Source organism: Salmo trutta, chromosome 34, assembly GCF_901001165.1.
Source record: "Salmo trutta chromosome 34, fSalTru1.1, whole genome shotgun sequence".
Taxonomy (NCBI): Eukaryota; Metazoa; Chordata; class Actinopteri; order Salmoniformes; family Salmonidae; genus Salmo; species Salmo trutta.
Genome location: NC_042990.1, coordinates 34,017,261 through 34,035,313, shown reverse-complemented (window position 1 = coordinate 34,035,313; position 18,053 = coordinate 34,017,261). Strand labels below are relative to the sequence as shown.

Genomic DNA, 18,053 nt, shown 5'->3' with positions numbered 1-18,053 from the left:
AATTGGGAGCAACACCTATATACAGTTGAAGTCGGAAGTTTACATACACCTTAGCCAAATACATTTAAACTCAGTTTTTCACAATTCCTGACATTTAATCCTAGTAAAAATGTCCTGTCTTAAATCAGTAAGGATCACACCTTTATTTTAAGAATGTGAAATGTCAGAATAATAGTAGAGAGAATGATATATTTCAGCTTTTATTTCTTTCATCACATTCCCATGGGGTCAAAAGTTGAAATACACTTAATTAGTATTTAGGAGGAATTCCCTTTAAAGTGTTTAACTTGGGTCAAACGTTTCGGGTAGCCTTCCACAAGCTTCCCACAATAAGTTGGGTGAATTTTGGCCCATTCCTCCTGACAGAGCTGGTGTAACTGAGTCAGGTTTGTAGGCCTCCTTGCTCTCACACGCTTTTTCAGTTCTGCCCACAAATTGTCTATAGGATTGAGGTCAGGGCTTTGTGATGGCCACTCCAATACCTTGACTTTGTTGCCCTTAAGCCATTTTGCTTGGGGTCATTGTCCATTTGGAAGACCCATTTGCGACCAAGCTTTAACTTCCTGACTGATGTCTTGAGATATTGCTTCAATATATCCACATAATTTTCCTGCCTCATGATGCCCTCTATTTGGTGAAGTGCACCAGTCCCTCCTGTAAAGCACCCCCACAACATGATGCTGCCACCCCCGTGCTTCATGATTGGGATGGTGTTCTTCGGCTTGCAAGGCCCCCCCCTTTTTCCTCCAAACATAATGATGGTCATTATGGCAAAACAGTTCTATTTTTGTTTCATCAGACCAGAGGACATTTCTCCAAAAAGTACAATCTTTGTCCCCATGTGCAATTGCAAACCGTAGTCTGGCTTTTTTTATGGCGGTTTTGGAGCAGTGGCTTCTTCCTTGCTGAGCGGCCTTTCAGGTTATGTCGATATAGGACTCGCTTTGCTGTGGATATAGATACTTTTGTACCTGTTTCCTCCAGCATCTTCACAAGGTCCTTTGCTGTTGTTCTGGGATTGAATTGCACTTTTCGCACCAAAGTACGTTCATCTCTATGAGACAGAACGCGTCTCCTTCCTGAGCGGTATGACAGCTGCGTGGTCCCATGGTGTTTATACTTGCGTACTATTGTTTGTACAGATGCACGTGGTACCTTCAGGCGTTTGGAAATTGCTCCCAAGGATGAACCAGACTCATGGAGGTCTACGATTTTCCCATGATGTCAAGCAAAGAGGCACTGAATTTGAAGGTAGGCCTTGAAATACATCCACAGGTACACCTCCAATTGACTGAAATGATGTCAATAAGCCTATCAGAAGCTTCTAAAGCTATGACATAATTTTCTGGAATTTTCCAAGCTGTTTAAAGGCACAGTGAATTTAGTGTATGTAAACTTCTGACCCACTGGAATTGTGATACAGTGAATTATAAGTGAAATAATCTGTCTGGGAACAATTGTTGAAAAAATGACTTGTGTCATGCACAAAGTAGATGTCCTAACCAACAAGAAATTTGTGGAGTGGTTGAAAAACAAGTTTAAATGACTCCAACCTAAGTCTATGTAAACTTCCGACTTCAACTGTATGTACTACAAATAGGCTATGCCTTTAATAGTAGACCTAATAGCCCGTGCTTAATTTGTAAATTTGGAGGTGCAGGAACAAAAAGTGAGCCCGAGAGAGGGGAGACCATGGGTAATCTGAGATACTGGAACACATGAAGAAAAAAACTCCTTTATAATATAGCATTGCATGCATTATCATGCTTTAGCATTCTGGCATAGATCAGTAGAGTAGAGGCGCTTGCATAAGTTGCACACATGGGAGAAAAAATATTGTAGCCTAGGGTTCAGGAAAGCTTTGGGCTTTATAAACCCATTTCATGCAATTCTACATCATTTTAGATGACTGGAGACTTTAGCAGAATATTTCTTAATACCTCACAAATGATCAAAATGACAGGCTACTTTGACGTTGACAAACTGAGATTCTGAGATCAATAAAAACGATGTCTTCAATTCATCAATTGCCTAGACCTAGGTGTGTGGAGACACACATATTGTACAATATGAGGAGGAAATTACAGTCCTAAAAAAGCTTTCCAGTTTCACTGACTCACCCAATGATGCTCAGCTCACTCACCGGATGCTCTCATGCCAAGTGAGAGCATCTCTTGTTTTACTTGTTAAAACAATGCTGTTCCCTCAATAGACCTATTTGGAAGTTGATATCTTTGTCATCTACAGACAGACTAGTCTTCTCTTTTCAGCAGGATGCATTTTCTTTCCAACCTGTATTTTCCCGTGATTGTATTTGAAATATTGCAAAAGGCCTGTTTAGGCTGCATGCTGTGTGTGCTTTCACCCTGTTCCCGACTGTAGACATGGCTAGTGATTGAGCTACACACAATCCACAGCTAGGCAAGTTTTTAAAATAAACTATTGATCATCTGTGGCACAATTATAGGCCTACTCCTGGTGTATTATTCGGATTTGTTTCATTTATTTCTGAACAGAGAGCAGTAATTCAATGACTTTGGCAAATGTATTTCAATTTATCAGGCGTGCTGCTTCGCGCAGCCGTGATTCTTTAAGGAAATAAATGATGAAGTGTAACGCTGGAGAGATGAGAGTTGCGTGCTCATCAGCGTAGAGAGGGAGAGAGGGAGAGAGATCATAGAAAGTGAATCTCATTCTAGTTCTGTGAGAGATACAGGCGCGCTTCTCTCTCTCACCACAGCAATGGCGACGTGTTGGTCTATATAGGCTACAATGTTGTGCAAATCATAAACCAGGGCCGACCCAACACGAATCAGTTATCAGGCACGTTTTCACGTAACAATTTTTAGGCGACAGCCAAGAGAATTACAGAGGAGTCAACTTGAATTAGCCTAACTGATTGCTTTTATTTTAATTTTACATTGCAAACAGAAAAAGTATTTTTCAAGCCACGAGAGGTACCTGGCAAATGGGTTCAGGAACGAAACGATCCAGAAATGACAGGTGTCGGACACTGCTAATAGCTACATATATTGTATTTATTCAAGTGCAGAGGTTTGTGTTAATTGTTTTTCAAAACCAAGACATTCAACATCTTTTAATTAGTTTCTTCAATACATGTAAAAATCTACGGGGGGAAATTAAAATAATAATGTAGACCTGGCACTGACAGTGTAAAGGTGATTTGTAAAAACGGACATTATGATCAAGAGTGCACTGCACGGAGCATGGATGACATCTAGTGGCCAAGATATTTTCAGCTGGTATGCAGATTGTTGGACTTGCGCAGCCGCAGTTTGATACTTTCCTGACTATTGTAACCAGGAAATAAATCACGGAAGTAGTTAGCTGACACATCCATGCTTCTTTAAAATAGCCGTGATATTGCAATTTCGAGATGCAAAGTGACGAGCAGAATTCGGGGATTTTATAATGCACAAAATATGCACTAATAGACATTACATTTGATAGGTAAAAGACATGAGGAGACGTACAGTGTGGTCAACGATATCTAGCCATGGTTAGCCTAGCACCAGCCGACACCTGTGACCTCATTGACCAGTCCATAAACTACACTAACGTTACAGTGAGCAATTCATCAACCGATGTTAATCTGCCTCAGCTAAATTCTCTCTGAGTTTCGCATCTGTCCTTGCCTCGGTTTCAGAAGAGGATAGCGTTGCTACGGTATCTGCCTGGCACATTTGGTATTTGAATGACTAGACGGGAGTCAGGAGCATGTTTCAGAAGACCTCTTTCACGACGCTGATAGTCGGGGTGTTCGTTGTGTATGTTTTGCACACTTGCTGGGTGATGTATGGCATCGTTTACACCAAACCTTGTGAGGACCCCAAATTCGAAAACTGCATCAACCCATATTTGGCAGGAAAACCAAGATTGCAGGTTGGTATGCATCATTGCAAGCTAGTTAGATGGAATGAAAACCTGCCAGTCAGACAGTTGTTTTGGGTGTGGAAACATTTGCTGTGTTCTTTATTCTCCATTCCCAGCTGAGTATCTACACAGCCTTGCGACCCAATGCTGATGGGGGACACACCCTCATTCACAAGGAGGAGGACTTTGATGTTGAGACCAAGTTTGAAAGGTGCAACATTTCTTACGGTGACAGGATATGGTGGTATCTATCTATCAGTCAGTCAGTTGTAATAAGCACGATGATCACCTATGAAAACTTTGTGGTAGACACAGTCAGTGATCTCTGGGTATTTGCAGGATGACTAGGACTTCATATTAGCAAGTCATCTGGAACCAAAACGAGTGCAGATATCTGCCCACATTCATAGTAACTGATTAACATTGAACAAACTGCTATAGAGACTACTTCAACCTGCAAAGATTTACATTTACATTTAAGTCATTTAGCAGACGCTCTTATCCAGAGCGACTTACAAATTGACCTCTCCCTGCTATATTTACACAATAAGGCACAAGGGGGTTTGTGGTATATGGCCAGTATACCACGGCTAAGGGATGTTCTTAAGCACGACGCAACGCAGAGTGCCTGGATACAGCCCTTAGCCTTGGTTTATTGCCCATATACCACAAAACCCAGAGGTGCCTTATTGCTATTATGAACTGGTTAGCAAAGTAATTAGAGCAGTAAAAATAACTGTTTTGTCATACCTGTGATAAACCACGACTGTCAGCTAATCAGCATTCAGGGCTTGAACCACCCAGTTCATATTCACCAATGTATCCCTTTTCCTAAAGGATAGTGAATGTTTCTCTCCCAAAGAAGACCTGTAAGAATGGGACGCTGTATGCCATGGTGTTTGTTCACCAGGCAGGTATGTCCCCGTGGCAGGACCCCAGACAGGTGCATCTGGTGTCCCAGCTCACCACCTACATGATACCCAAACCACCAGAGGTCAGCCTGGTCTCGGGGGAGGAAGCACCACAGGTCAGACTACTATTATACCGCACAATGGCTGCATTCTAAATAGCACCATATTCCCTTTATAGTTCACTGCTATGGGCTCTGGTGAAAAGTAGTGCACTATAAAGGGAATAAAGTGATATTTGAGACGTAACCAACATTTACAAGATCCAAAGCAAGGCATTCATAGGTCTCTTTATTGTTAGGGTATGTCTGTATGCGCAGACAGTGTCCTGCCTTGGAATCAACCGTTCTGAACTGTCCCTTTTATAGCATCTTTTATTTATCAGTCTGTTACATTTTAATACCTTTCACATTGGAATGCATTTTCTGTGGAGTACGTCTTTAAAACTGTCATGCTGATTGTGATGTTCAGGTTTTTCCCTTGTCTTTTCCTCTGATCTGCTGTGGTCATTGTGCCCAGGGCAGGCGGAGCAGCAGAAACGGAAGCCTAAAGGAGGTGACTCTGCAGTGGATCGGCCCGTGTCTCACTGGCGCTCCCGTCTCACCCTCAATGTGGTGTCAGAGGACTTTATCTTCGACAGGGACTTCCTGCCCAGCGACGTGCACCGCTACCTGCGAGTGTAAGAACGCACTTATGATACAATTCATCATACACTCATAAATGGACAGCTGGAACTAATGATACAATACACAACACCTTCTTCAGGGTGAAGAAGGCACAGTGATGCTGAAACATTGGTGGTTTACCCAATCAATTACTGGGAGCTTGTATATAGAGTGTGACTCTCTTTATTTATTTTCATAGCCTACCGTTTACTCTCCATTAGTCAGCACCTTTACCAACTTTTTGGGGGTGTGCCAACTCATGCTTTGTATTACAATGCAACAATTCTAAATTGAGGTTCCAGAGCCTTTATTAAAAGATGATCATCACTTCATTTATATGGAACAGTAAGACTTCACATTCTTACATGAAAGGCAGCTATGAAGAAGGTGAGGGATAAGAAGTACATGTTGGTTTCCACAAAAATGCCCTTGATTTCATCAGCATCTTTCTCAGTGAAGCCTGAAATCACAACAAATCAACTCATTAAAAAGGCTTCCACCAGAGTGCACAGCCGACCCCATTTTGACGTAATTCCTTGCCTTCAAGGGGAAATGCTTGTTTAGGTTCCACCTCTTATACATAATCACGAATTGGGGATGGGAAAGAAGGTCCTGGAGATTTCCACATGGACCGGGAAAGCATAAACAGAGAACTGACAGCTGTCAGAGCCTCTTCCACTCAGACTTCATTAATGACATAAAAGTAGCAATTGTTTTACTGTGTTCCAGATTTCAAAATGGAAAGAAGAGGGTGTACCTTCCAGTGCTGTTTGTGGATGAGCTGAGCAACAGAGTGAAGGACTTGATGGAGATCAACAGCACCAGCACGGAACTCCCTCTCACTATCTCCTATGATACCATCTCCCTCGGGAAACTCCGCTTCTGGATTCACATGCAAGATGCCGTCTACTCCCTGCAACAATTCGGTGAGTAGTACTATAGAAATGGCATTATAATTCAATATCTCTATGGGTAGTACTATGACCGAACTCATTGGGGTGGTTTACCGGACACAGATCAAGCCTAGTCCTGTACAAAACATAATTTTCCTTGTCGATTCTTCATTGAGATTGCCTTTTAGTCGTGACTAGGCTTAATCTGTCCGGGAAACAGCACCCATTATGCCAGTTAATACTAGTGTACGGAGTTGACACTAATCTGCATGAGTCATACTACCTACCGCCAGAGGATCACAAACTGAACGACCGCATCACGAGAGTGACTTCTATCCTATAGTTGCTACTGTTATGTCATTAATAAAGTCTGAGTGGAAGAGGGTCAATAACAGTAGTAAGAAATATAAAATAAAATCCTTTGTTTTGTCTGTTTGAACATGCAAACTGATGTTTGATAAAGGGAGGAAATAAAACATTTTCAAATCAAATCAAATTTATTTATATAGCCCTTCGTACATCAGCTGAAATCTCAAAGTGCTGTACAGAAACCCAGCCTAAAACCCCAAACAGCAAGCAATGCATGTGAAAGAAGCACGGTGGCTGGGAAAAACTCCCTAGGAAAAACTCCTGAGAAAGGCCAAAAACCTAGGAAGAAACCTAGAGAGGAACCAGGCTATGAGGGGTGGCCAGTCCTCTTCTGGCTGTGCCGGGTGGATATTATAACAGAACATGGTCAAGATGTTAAAATGTTCGTAAATGACCAGCATGGTCAAATAATAATAATCATAGTAGTTGTCGAGGGTGCAACAAGCACGTCCGGTGAACAGGTCAGGGTTCCGTAGCCACAGGCAGAACAGTTGAAACTGGAGCAGCAGCATGGCCAGGTGGACTGGGGACAGCAAGGAGTCATCATGCCATTTTCAACTGAAAGACAATGACCAGAGCTTACCCATGATGTTGCACTACAATTTGAAGTCAATAAGTCATAGTTTAAGTCGAAGTTTGATATATTTGGGCTTGAAGTGGGAAATCCAAAGTGGTATTTTTTTTTTCTGTGGCAATGCGGTATGTTTCCCCTATGATAGGATGTGCTAATACTTTTCAGTCTGTTTCTTTTTAGCGCTGGGTTTTATTTTAATGTTACTATCCACCAGCATGGCATTGTTTATTAATGAGAAACACCTGCAAAGTTCTTCCTCGTCCCGACTGAGCTAAACCGCTTTTTACCGTAGTCTACACTTGGCCACCTGAGCCATGGAGCAAATTAAAATAGGGGACGCAAACTATGTTTTTGCACCTCCCCTTTTTACAAGAAAATTAACATAATAAATTGTATAATTTGTAATTTTTCACAGATTGTTGAGCTAGTCTTTATAGAACATGACCATTTTTATAAATGGTATAATTGTGTGTTATGATTGCATTTTTGGGGGACTGCTCCCCCCGTCGCCCCAAGATGAACGTTTTTGACCACTAAAGTCTTGCTTCGCTACACGCTTCACTGATTTGATTAGTGCAGCTAAACCACAAGTGTCTATCCTATAATGAACAGGCACCCACAAAAGAAAATTTACCTAACTTTTTTTAATCTATTTTTTTGTGCAATTGTATTGGTGTTTCGTGTCCAATGCGCTCAGGGTGTTGTGACGTGTCATTTACCACGTGCATCATGAGCGAAGTCATTGTAGCGTAGCCTATCATTGGACTTCCCCTGTGAGAACCATGAGCACAGGCTGACTTGGATTTGCTGTACCGCAGCTGAAGTCTGCCAGCAGCCTACCTACCCAAGGTTGCACCATGTCCATTACAATGTAGAAAACACATCTCTTATGGAAGATGCTAAAACTTTGGAGACGACAATAGATGGTGAAGTCAAATATTATTTCAAGGCCTACCTTCAAATTCAGTACCTCTTTTGCTTGATCATCAAATAAGAATTTGTTCTTAACTGACTTGCCTAGTTAAATAAATAAAGGTAAAATAAAATCATGGGAAAATCTAAAGAAATCAGCCAAGACCTCAGAAAAAAAATGTAGACCTCCACAAGTCTGGTTCATCCTTGGGAGCAATTTCCAAACACCTGAAGGTACCACGTTCATCTGTACAAACAATAGTACGCAAGTATAAACACCATGGGACCATGCAGCTGTCATACCGCTCAGGAAGGAGACGCATTCTGTCTCCTAGAGATGAACGTACTTTGGTGCGGAAAGTGCAAATCAGTCCCATAACAACAGCAAAGGTCCTTGTGAAGATGCTGGAGGAAACAGGTACAAAAGTATCTACATCCACAGTAAAACGAGTCCTATATCGACACAACCTGAAAGGCCGCTCAGCAAGGAAGAAGCCACTGCTCCAAAACCGCCGTAAAAAAGCCAGACCACGGTTTGCAACTGCACATGGGGACAAAGATCGTACTTTTTGGAGAAATGTCCTCTGGTCTGATGAAACAAAAATAGAACTGTTTGGCCATAATGACCATCCTTATGTTTGGAGGAAAACGTGGGAAGCTTGCAAGCCGAAGAACACCATCCCAACCGTAAAGCACGGGTGTGGCAGCATCATTTTGTGGGGGTGCTTTGCTGCAGGAGGGACTGGTGTACTTCACAAAATAGATGTCATCATGAGGCAGGAAAAGTATGTGGATATATTGAAGCAACATCTCAAGACATCAGTCAGGAAGTTAAAGGTTGGTCGCAAATGGGTCTTCCAAATGGACAATGACCCCAAGCATACTTCCAAAGTTGTGGCAAAATGGCTGAAGGACAACAAAGTCAAGGTATTGGAGTGGCCATCACATAGGCCTTACCTCAATCATATAGAAAATTTGTGGGTAGAACTGAAAAAGCGTGTGCGAGCAAGGATGCCTACAAACCTGACTCAGTCACACCAGCTCTGTCAGGAGGAATGGGCCAAAATTCACAGAACTTATTGTGGGAAGCTTGTGGAAGGCTACCCAAAACGTTTGACCCACGTTAAACAATTTTAAAAGCAATTCTACCAAATACTAATTGAGTGTATGTTAACTTTTGACCCTCTGGGAATGTAATGAAAGAAATAAAAGCTGAAATAAATCATTCTCTCTACTATTATTCTGACATTTCACATTCTTAAAATAAAGTGGTGATCCTAACTGACCTAAGATGGAATTTTTACTAGGATTAAATGTCAGGAATTGTGAAACACTTTAGCCAAATACATTTAAACTCAGTTTATGTAAACTTCTGACTTCAACTGTATAAGAAGCTTGCGTCATTCTTCGGAGGTGGAACCTAAACAAGCATTTCCGCTCAACGGTAAGGAATTACGTCAAAATGGGGTTGGCTGTGCACTCTTGTGGGAGCCTTTTAATGAGTTGATTTGTTGTGATTTCAGGCTTCACTGAGAAAGATGCTGATGAAATCAAGGGCATTTTTGTGGAAACCAACATGTACTTCTTAGCCCTCACCTTCTTCATAGCTGCCTTTCATGTAAGAATGTGAAGTCTTACTGTTCCATATAAATGAAGTGATGATCATCTTTTAATGTTTGTATTTTAAAATGTTTAGTCATTTAGCAGTCGCTCTTATCCAGAGTGACTTACAGGAGTGCACATAGACAGATTTTTTTTCACCTAGTCGGCTCAGGGATTTGAACCAGCGAACTTTGAGGCTGTTACTGGCCCAATGGTCTTAACCGCTAGGTCTACATGCCACACACATGCATGACTGAGATTCACTAAATTATTCCTGTGTCACATTGCAACTTAAAAGCATGTTTCATTTGCAGCTCCTGTTTGACTTCCTGGCCTTCAAACATGACATCAGCTTCTGGAAGCAGAAGAAAAGCATGGTGGGGATGTCCAGCAAAGCAGGTGGGTTGACTTCCTACGAAGATGCTGTTAGTCAGGTTTGGGGTCTATTACAATTAAAGTAATTCAGGAAATGATTTGAATTTAAAACTTTTGAAATGAATACAAACCGGTGTACCTGGTACCATACCCCGTTCAAAGGTACTTAAATAATTTGTCTTGCACATTCACCCTCTGAATGGCACACATACACAATCCATGTCTCAAGGATTAAAAATCCTTCTTTAACCTGTCTCTAGAGGTCGACCGATTTAATTGGCATGGCCGATTTTTAATTAGGGCCGATTTCAAGTTTTCATAACAATCTGTAATCGGCATTTTTGGGTGCCGATTATGGCCGATTACATTGCACTCCACGAGGAGACTGTGTGGCAGGCTGACCACTTGTTACGCGAGTGCAGCAAGGAGCCAAGGTAAGTTGCTAGCTAGCATTAAACTTATCTTATAAAAAAACAATCAATCTTAACATAATCACTAGTTAACTACACATGGTTGACGATATTACTAGTTTAACTATCTTGTCCTGCGTTGCAAATAATCAATGCGGTGCCTGTTAATTTATCATCGAATCACAGCCTACTTCGCCAAACGGGTGATGATTTAACAAGCGCTTTCGTGAAAAAAAGCACTGTCGTTGCACCAATGTACCTAACCATAAACATCAATGCCTTCCTTAAAATCAACACACAGATATATATTTTTTAAACCTGCATATTTAGTTAAAAGAAATTCCATGTTAGCAGGCAATATTAACTAGGGAAATTGTGTCACTTCTCTTGCGTTCTGTGCAAGCAGAGTCGGGGTATATGCAGCAGTTTGGGCCGCCTGGCTCTTTGCGAACTGTGTAAAGACCGTAATTAATTTGCCAGAATTGTACATAACATTGAAGGTTGTGCAATGTAACAGCAATATTTAGACTTATGGATGCCACCCGGATTTGGCCATATTAATGAGCTAAAGCTCGTATTTCTGTGTATTTATTATAATGAAGTTTATGATTTGATAGAGCAGTCTGACTGAGCGGTGGTAGGCAGCAGCAAGCTCGTAAGCATTCATTCAAATAGCACTTTTCTACGTTTGCCAGAAGCTCTTCGCAATGCTTGAAGCACAGCTCTGTTTATGACTTCAAGCCTATCAACTCCCGAGATTAGGCTGGCAATACTATAGTGCATATAAGAACATCCAATAGTCAAAGGTATATGAAATACAAATGGTATAGAGAGAAATAGTCCTATAATTCCTATAATAACTACAACCTAAAACTTCTTAACTGGGAATAATGAAGACTCATGTTAAAAGGAACCACCAGCTTTCATATGTTCTCATGTTCTGAGCAAGGAACTTAAACGTTAGCTTTCTTACATGGCACATATTGCACTTCTACTTCAACACTGTGTTTTTGCATTATTTAAACCAAATTGAACATGTTTCATTATTTGAGACTAAATAGATTTTTATTTATGTATTATATTACGTTTAAAATAATTGTTCATTCAGTATTGTAATTGTCATTATTACATATATATAAAAATCGGCCGATTTTTAATCGGTATTGGTTTTTTGGTGTCCTTCAATAATCGGTATCGGTATCAACGTTGAAAAATCATAATCGCTCGACCTCTAGTCTCCTCCCCTTCCTCTACACTGATTGAAGTGCATTTATCAAGTGACATCAATGAGGGATCATAACTTTCACCTGGTCAGTCTGTTTTGTCTGCTGTGTTTGCAGTTTTTGACTATTCCCCTTACATGTGTTTATGTTGTGGTCCTTTCCAGTACTGTGGAGGTGTTTCAGCACCATTGTGATTTTCATGTACCTGTTTGATGAGCAGACCAGCCTACTGGTACTCATTCCTGCTGGAGTAGGCTCCATGATCGAGGTACATCTCCTCACGTGCATTTATTTTTATCCCAAATGGCTCCCTATGTAGTGCACTACTTTTGACCCAGGCTATATACAGTTGAAGTCGGAAGTTTACATACACCTTAGCCAAATACATTTAAACTCAGTTTTTCACAATTCCTGACATTTAATCCTAGTAAAAATTCCCTGTCTTAGGTCAGTTAGGATCACCACTTTATTTTAAGAATGTGAAATGTCAGAATAATAGTGGAGAGAATGATTTATATCAGCTTTTTTCTTTCATCACATTCCCAGTGGGTCAGAAGTTTAAGTACACTCAATTAGTATTTGGTAGCGTTGCCTTTAAATTGTTTAACTTGGGCCAAACGTTTTGGGTAGCCTTCCACAAGCTTCCCACAATAAGGTCAGTGAATTTTGGCCCATTCCTCCTGACAGAGCTGGTCTAACTGAGTCAGGTTTGTAGGCCTCCTTGCTCTCACACGCTTTTTTAGTTTGCCCACACATTTTCTATAGGATTGAGGTCAGGGCTTTGTGATGGCCACTCCAATACCTTGACTTTGTTGCCCTTAAGCCATTTTGCCGCAACTTTGGAAGTATGCTTGGGGTCATTGTCCATTTTGAAGACCCATTTGCAACCAAGCTTTAACTTCTTGACTGATGTCTTGAGACGTTGGTTGCTTCAATATATCCACATAATTTTCCTTTCTCATGATGCCATGTATTTTGTGAAGTACACCAGTCCCTCCTGCAGCAAAGTACCCCCACAATATGATGCTGCCACCCCCGTGCTTCACGGTTGGGATGGTGTTCTTCGGCTTGCAAGCTTCCCCCTTTTTCCTCCAAACACAACGATGGGCATTAATGCCAAACAGTTCGATTTTTGTTTCAGTGGCTTCTTCCTTGCTGAGCGGCATTTCAGGTTATGTCGATATAGGACTCGTTTTACTGTGGATGTAGATACTTTTATACCTGTTTCCTCCAGCATCTTCACAAGGACCATTGCTGTTGTTCTGGGTTTGATTTGCACTTTTCGCACCAAAGTACATTCATCTCTAGGAAACAGAACTCGTCTCCTTCCTGAGCGGTATGACGGCTGCGTGGTCCCATGGTGTTTATACCTGCGTACTATTGTTTGTACAGATGAACGTGGTACCTTCAGGCGTTTGGAAATTGCTCCCAAGGATGAACCAGACTTGTGGAGGTCTACAATGTTTTGTAATGAAACCGCAGGGAGCAGGTCTCGAACCCTCAAACTTCTAGCCCGAGGTCCGGCGCGCTATCGACTGTGCCGCAAAAGCATGCTTGTGCGGCAGAGTCGATATCCTCGCTTATAAACCCAGGGTCGTTACAGTTTTTTCTGAGATCTTGGCTGATTTCTTTTGATTTTCCCATGATGTCAAGCAAAGAGGCACTGAATTTGAAGGTAGGCCCTGAAATGCATCCACAGGTAAACCTCAAATTATGTCAATTAGCCCATCAGAAGCTTCTAAAGCCATGATATAATTGTCTGGAATTTTCCAAGCTATTTAAAGGCACTGTCAACTTAGTGTATGTAAACTTCTGACCCACTGGAATTGTGATACAGTGAATTATAAGTGAAATAATCTGTAAACTGTTAATGGAAAAATTCCTAGTGTCATGCACAAAGTAGATGTCCTAACCGACTTGCCAAAACTATAGTTTGTTAGCAAGAAATTTGTGGAGTGGTTGAAAAATGAGTTTTAATGACTCAAGTGTATGTAAACTTCCGACTTCAACTGTATATCCCTATTTAACTGTCCTTCCTCACAAAGTTTGCACTTGTTTAATAATTCACATTTGAAATGAAATGACTGGTATATAGATCATCCTACACTTCAGGAGAATGGCGATATTATTGGGACGCAGGAGAAAGGAGATATTATTGGGACAAGAGGGGAGGTATTGTTTGGACAAGAGGGGAGGTATTGTTGGGACAAGAGGGGAGGTATTGTTGGGACAAGAGGGGAGGTATTGTTGGGACAAGAGGGGAGGTATTGTTGGGACAAGAGGGGAGTTATTGTTGGGACGCAGGAGGAAGGAGTTATTGTTGGGACGCAGGAGGAAGGAGTTATTGTTGGGACGCAGGGGGGAGGAGTTATTGTTGGGACGCAGGGGGGAGGAGTTATTGTTGGGACGCAGGGGGGAGGAGTTATTGTTGGGACGCAGGGGGGAGGAGTTATTGTTGGGACGCAGGGGGGAGGAGTTATTGTTGGGACGCAGGGGGGAGGAGTTATTGTTGGGACGCAGGGGGGAGGAGTTATTGTTGGGACGCAGGGGGGAGGAGTTATTGTTGGGACGCAGGGGGGAGGAGTTATTGTTGGGACGTAACTCAGGGTCTGGAAATGGGGTTCCATTTGGGACGCACGGGGTGTTTCACCTAAAGTTCTCTATTTGCACAGTAACTGTTGTTCACGTTAGTAAAATGTCTGACCCCATTGACTTTTGTCAGATTGAGTTGATTATCTTTTCTGTTTGCTGCACTATTCAGTGACTATCAATGTTGTCCTCCTTTGTAGGTTTGGTCATTCCATCATCCTATGTCCTGGTTTCTCTTAATCCCCTACATTTTAGATCCTTGTGGATGATTGTGCAATAAACTACAAGAACACAATGTCCTCTCGCCACCTGACTGGTTTATCTGTCCCTCTACAGGTGTGGAAGGTGAAGAAAGCCTTTAAAATACAGGTTATCTGGAAGGGTGTAAAACCCACATTTATAGTAAGTCTGGTTTGTTTGTAAAGATATCAGTTTATCCGAGTTAATTTCCTCAGGATTACGTTTGCTCTCTGTTTGTTCTACATTGATATCAAGTGTGTGTTTGTCTCCCCACAGTTTGGAAAGTCTGACGAATCAGAGAGGAGGACTGTAGAGTATGATACTCTTGTGAGACTTGCCATATACCTTTTTAATGTCCATTTCAAAAAGCACCAAACATTACATGTGTTCATTTGTCCTCAGTTTGTATACAGTAGCGTTGTCATAAATAGCATCCGTTTGATTTTCCTTGCAACGTTCTTCTCTTCCCAGGCAATGAAGTACCTGTGGTATTTACTCTACCCAATGTGTATTGGAGGAGCGGTTTATGCCTTAGTGTTTTTGAGATACAAAAGGTAGGCTATAACTTTGGACAATAACACTAGGGTCTACTACAGTGATGGGCAACTGTAGTAGTTTTTTGGGAGCGAGAAATTTATATTTTGGATTTAAAAAAGACCCCAGACTACACTTGAAATTACAATGGACCTATGTCTTCTTGAAATAATGTCCCTTTTTATGGCCTGCAAATAGAGTTTGACTAACAAATCGACTTCCCAAAAAAATCTGTGCGGCCCTCGGTGGCATTTAGAAATCCCAATGTGACCCTGGAGCCTCGAGATGTGGCCCTGGAGCCTCGAGATGTGGCCCTGGAGCCTCGAGATGTGGCCCTGGAGCCTCGAGATGTGGCCCTGGAGCCTCGAGATGTGGCCCTGGAGCCTCGAGATGTGGCCCTGGAGCCTCGAGATGTGGCCCTGGAGCCTCGAGATGTGGCCCTGGAGCCTCGAGATGTGGCCCTGGAGCCTCGAGATGTGGCCCTGGAGCCTCGAGATGTGGCCCTGGAGCCTCGAGATGTGGCCCTGGAGCCTCGAGATGTGGCCCTGGAGCCTCGAGATGTGGCCCTGGAGCCTCGAGATGTGGCCCTGGAGCCTCAATATGTTGCCCAGACCCGGTCTACTATGTGTTTTGAATGTGTAATAATGTCTCACCTGCTTTCTGTTTGGCAGTTGGTACTCCTGGATCATCAACAGTTTAGTGAATGGTAGTGAATGTTGTTGTTTTTTTTGTGTTTTTTTTAGATCAAATGTTTTATTGTGTGTTCAGTCAATAGGCAGAGTCATTGGACAAATAAGAAATACATTGTCAGTGCACGTCCATGATCACATGATAATTAAGAATAGAAGCATTGTTATTGTCATTGATGGTTTCTTTTTTGACAGGAGTGTACGCTTTTGGATTCCTCTTCATGCTACCTCAACTCTTTGTTAACTACAAGGTCAGTTACATTATACTGTGCGTTAGTGCACATGTCTTCTGTTGTATGTTATCTTTAGCATGCCGCTAAAAGCCAGATGCTGGTGTCCATATCAATTATTTTCTTGTTTCAACAGTTCAAATCTGTGGCACATCTACCCTGGAAAGCATTCATGTATAAAGTGAGTGAATTATATAAGATCTCATTTGAGAGATCGTCAGGTTTTACACTGTTAGATGTCTCGGAAATGGTTTTATCATTGAAGGACAATAACAGTATGGTTACTGGTAACTTGGTGTTATTTGTCAGAAGGTGGATTTGCCTAGGGAAGGTTCAGCTATCCTTACTGCCCTGCTAAGCCCCTCACTCCCAACCAGTTACCACCCACCCACCAACCTTATACCTACCCAGACCATTGAAGACTTGTGGGCTTTCCTAAGCGATGCCTAGCACAGCACTGGTTGAATTGACCACAGCTGCCTCCAGTTGAAGGACATGGACCAACCCATTATGTATACCATGATTGGTGAATGTGTTTGTCTATGGAATGAGACCAACTCAGTCCCACACACCCCTTGCCTGCCTACACTTGTTCCCCCCCCCCCCATCCAACTTATAGAAACAGAACACCTGGTGTTTCATATCATGATGTCATCATCAGGAGACGCTGACTGATGTCACCACGTTTTGTTCTCTTGGTCAAATGTACAGAATCCTGTTTGTTCATTCAGGAGAAGATATGTGCATTGGTTTGTATTTGATCTTGTAAAGTATTAGAACATGAAGACCACGAGATGATGGTGCCAAATATGGGAAATTATATTTGATGTGCTTTGAATGCGAACATTTGTGATGTTACATTTTGTTAATTGTTATTAAAGCATTTGATAATGTTTGATTGTTTTGGTAGAGTTTTGAGTAAATTAATAAATTGACTTCAGTGTTATAAGGACCAATTGGGTGGAAATTATATTTACTTTTGTCAAAATATGATTTAAGACCCATATGATATGTGACAGTGTCTGGTATTTTAAAAATGTTTATTGATCAAGTTCTATCACGTTGTAGTACAGGGGTATTTGACTTTTACCCTACGACTTCCAGAGCCTGCTGCTTTTCTGTTCTACATGATCATTAATTGCACACGCCTGGTGTTCCAGGTCTAAATCAGTACCTGATTAGAGGGGAATGATGCAGTGGAACTGGGTTTGAGGTCGAGGGCTGTAGGTGACGCTTTGTTTTCAAACAAATCTCTTGTTTGCTTTCCTCCCACCAGGATGGGTATCATTTAATTTACCCATATTAGTTTCATTTTGGGAATTGTTTGCATCATGCCATGGCTGTAGGCAGGTGTCCAATGACCCAGGTTTATTAAAATATATACAGTTGAAGTCGGAAGTTTACATACTCTTAGGTTGGAGTCATTAAAACTCGTTTTTCAACCACTCCACACATTTCTTGTTAACAAACTATAGTTTTGGCAAGTCGGTTAGGACATCTACTTTGTGCATGACACAAGTAATTTTTCCAACAATTGTTTACAGACAGATTATTTCACTTATAATTCACTGTATCACAATTCCAGTGGGTCAGAAGTGTACATACACTAAGTTGACTGTGCCTTTAAACAGCTTGGAAAATTCCAGAAAATTATGTTGTGGCTTTAAAAGGTTCTGATAAGCTAAATGACATCATTTGAGTCAATTGCAGGTGTACCTGTGGATGTATTTCAAGGCCTACCTTCAAATTCAGTGCCTCTTTGCTTATCATGGGATAATCAAAAAAAATCAGCCAAGACCTGATCAAAAATTGTAGACTTCCACAAGTCTGGTTCATCCTTGGGAGCATTTTCCAAACACCTGAAGGTACCACGTTCATCTGTACAAACAATAGCAAGCAAGTATAAACACCATGGGACCATGCAGCCGTCATACCACTCAGGAAGG

At 41.6% G+C, this 18,053-nt stretch overlaps 1 protein-coding gene across 6 annotated transcripts; it reads left to right on the top strand.

The window, feature by feature from the left end:
• Nucleotides 1–3,301: 3,301 nt before the first annotated feature.
• LOC115174067 (cleft lip and palate transmembrane protein 1-like protein) lies at nucleotides 3,302–17,060 on the top strand. Of its 6 annotated transcripts, XM_029732730.1 has the most exons (15): nucleotides 3,302–3,903; nucleotides 4,011–4,105; nucleotides 4,732–4,921; nucleotides 5,327–5,481; nucleotides 6,197–6,393; nucleotides 9,739–9,833; nucleotides 10,132–10,216; nucleotides 11,990–12,093; nucleotides 14,751–14,816; nucleotides 14,931–14,981; nucleotides 15,126–15,208; nucleotides 15,860–15,894; nucleotides 16,073–16,128; nucleotides 16,244–16,288; nucleotides 16,417–17,060. In XM_029732730.1, the coding sequence occupies exons 1-15, from the start codon at nucleotides 3,739–3,741 to the stop codon at nucleotides 16,555–16,557; spliced, it is 1,563 nt and encodes a 520-aa protein (XP_029588590.1). In that variant the 5' UTR covers nucleotides 3,302–3,738; the 3' UTR covers nucleotides 16,558–17,060. The 6 variants fall into 6 exon arrangements, 5 of the variants coding, with proteins under 5 accessions (XP_029588590.1, XP_029588589.1, XP_029588586.1 ...); XR_003871719.1 differs by having other exon boundaries at nucleotides 14,931–15,208; nucleotides 15,445–15,894; nucleotides 16,417–16,522; XM_029732729.1 differs by having other exon boundaries at nucleotides 16,244–17,060.
• Nucleotides 17,061–18,053: the final 993 nt, after the last annotated feature.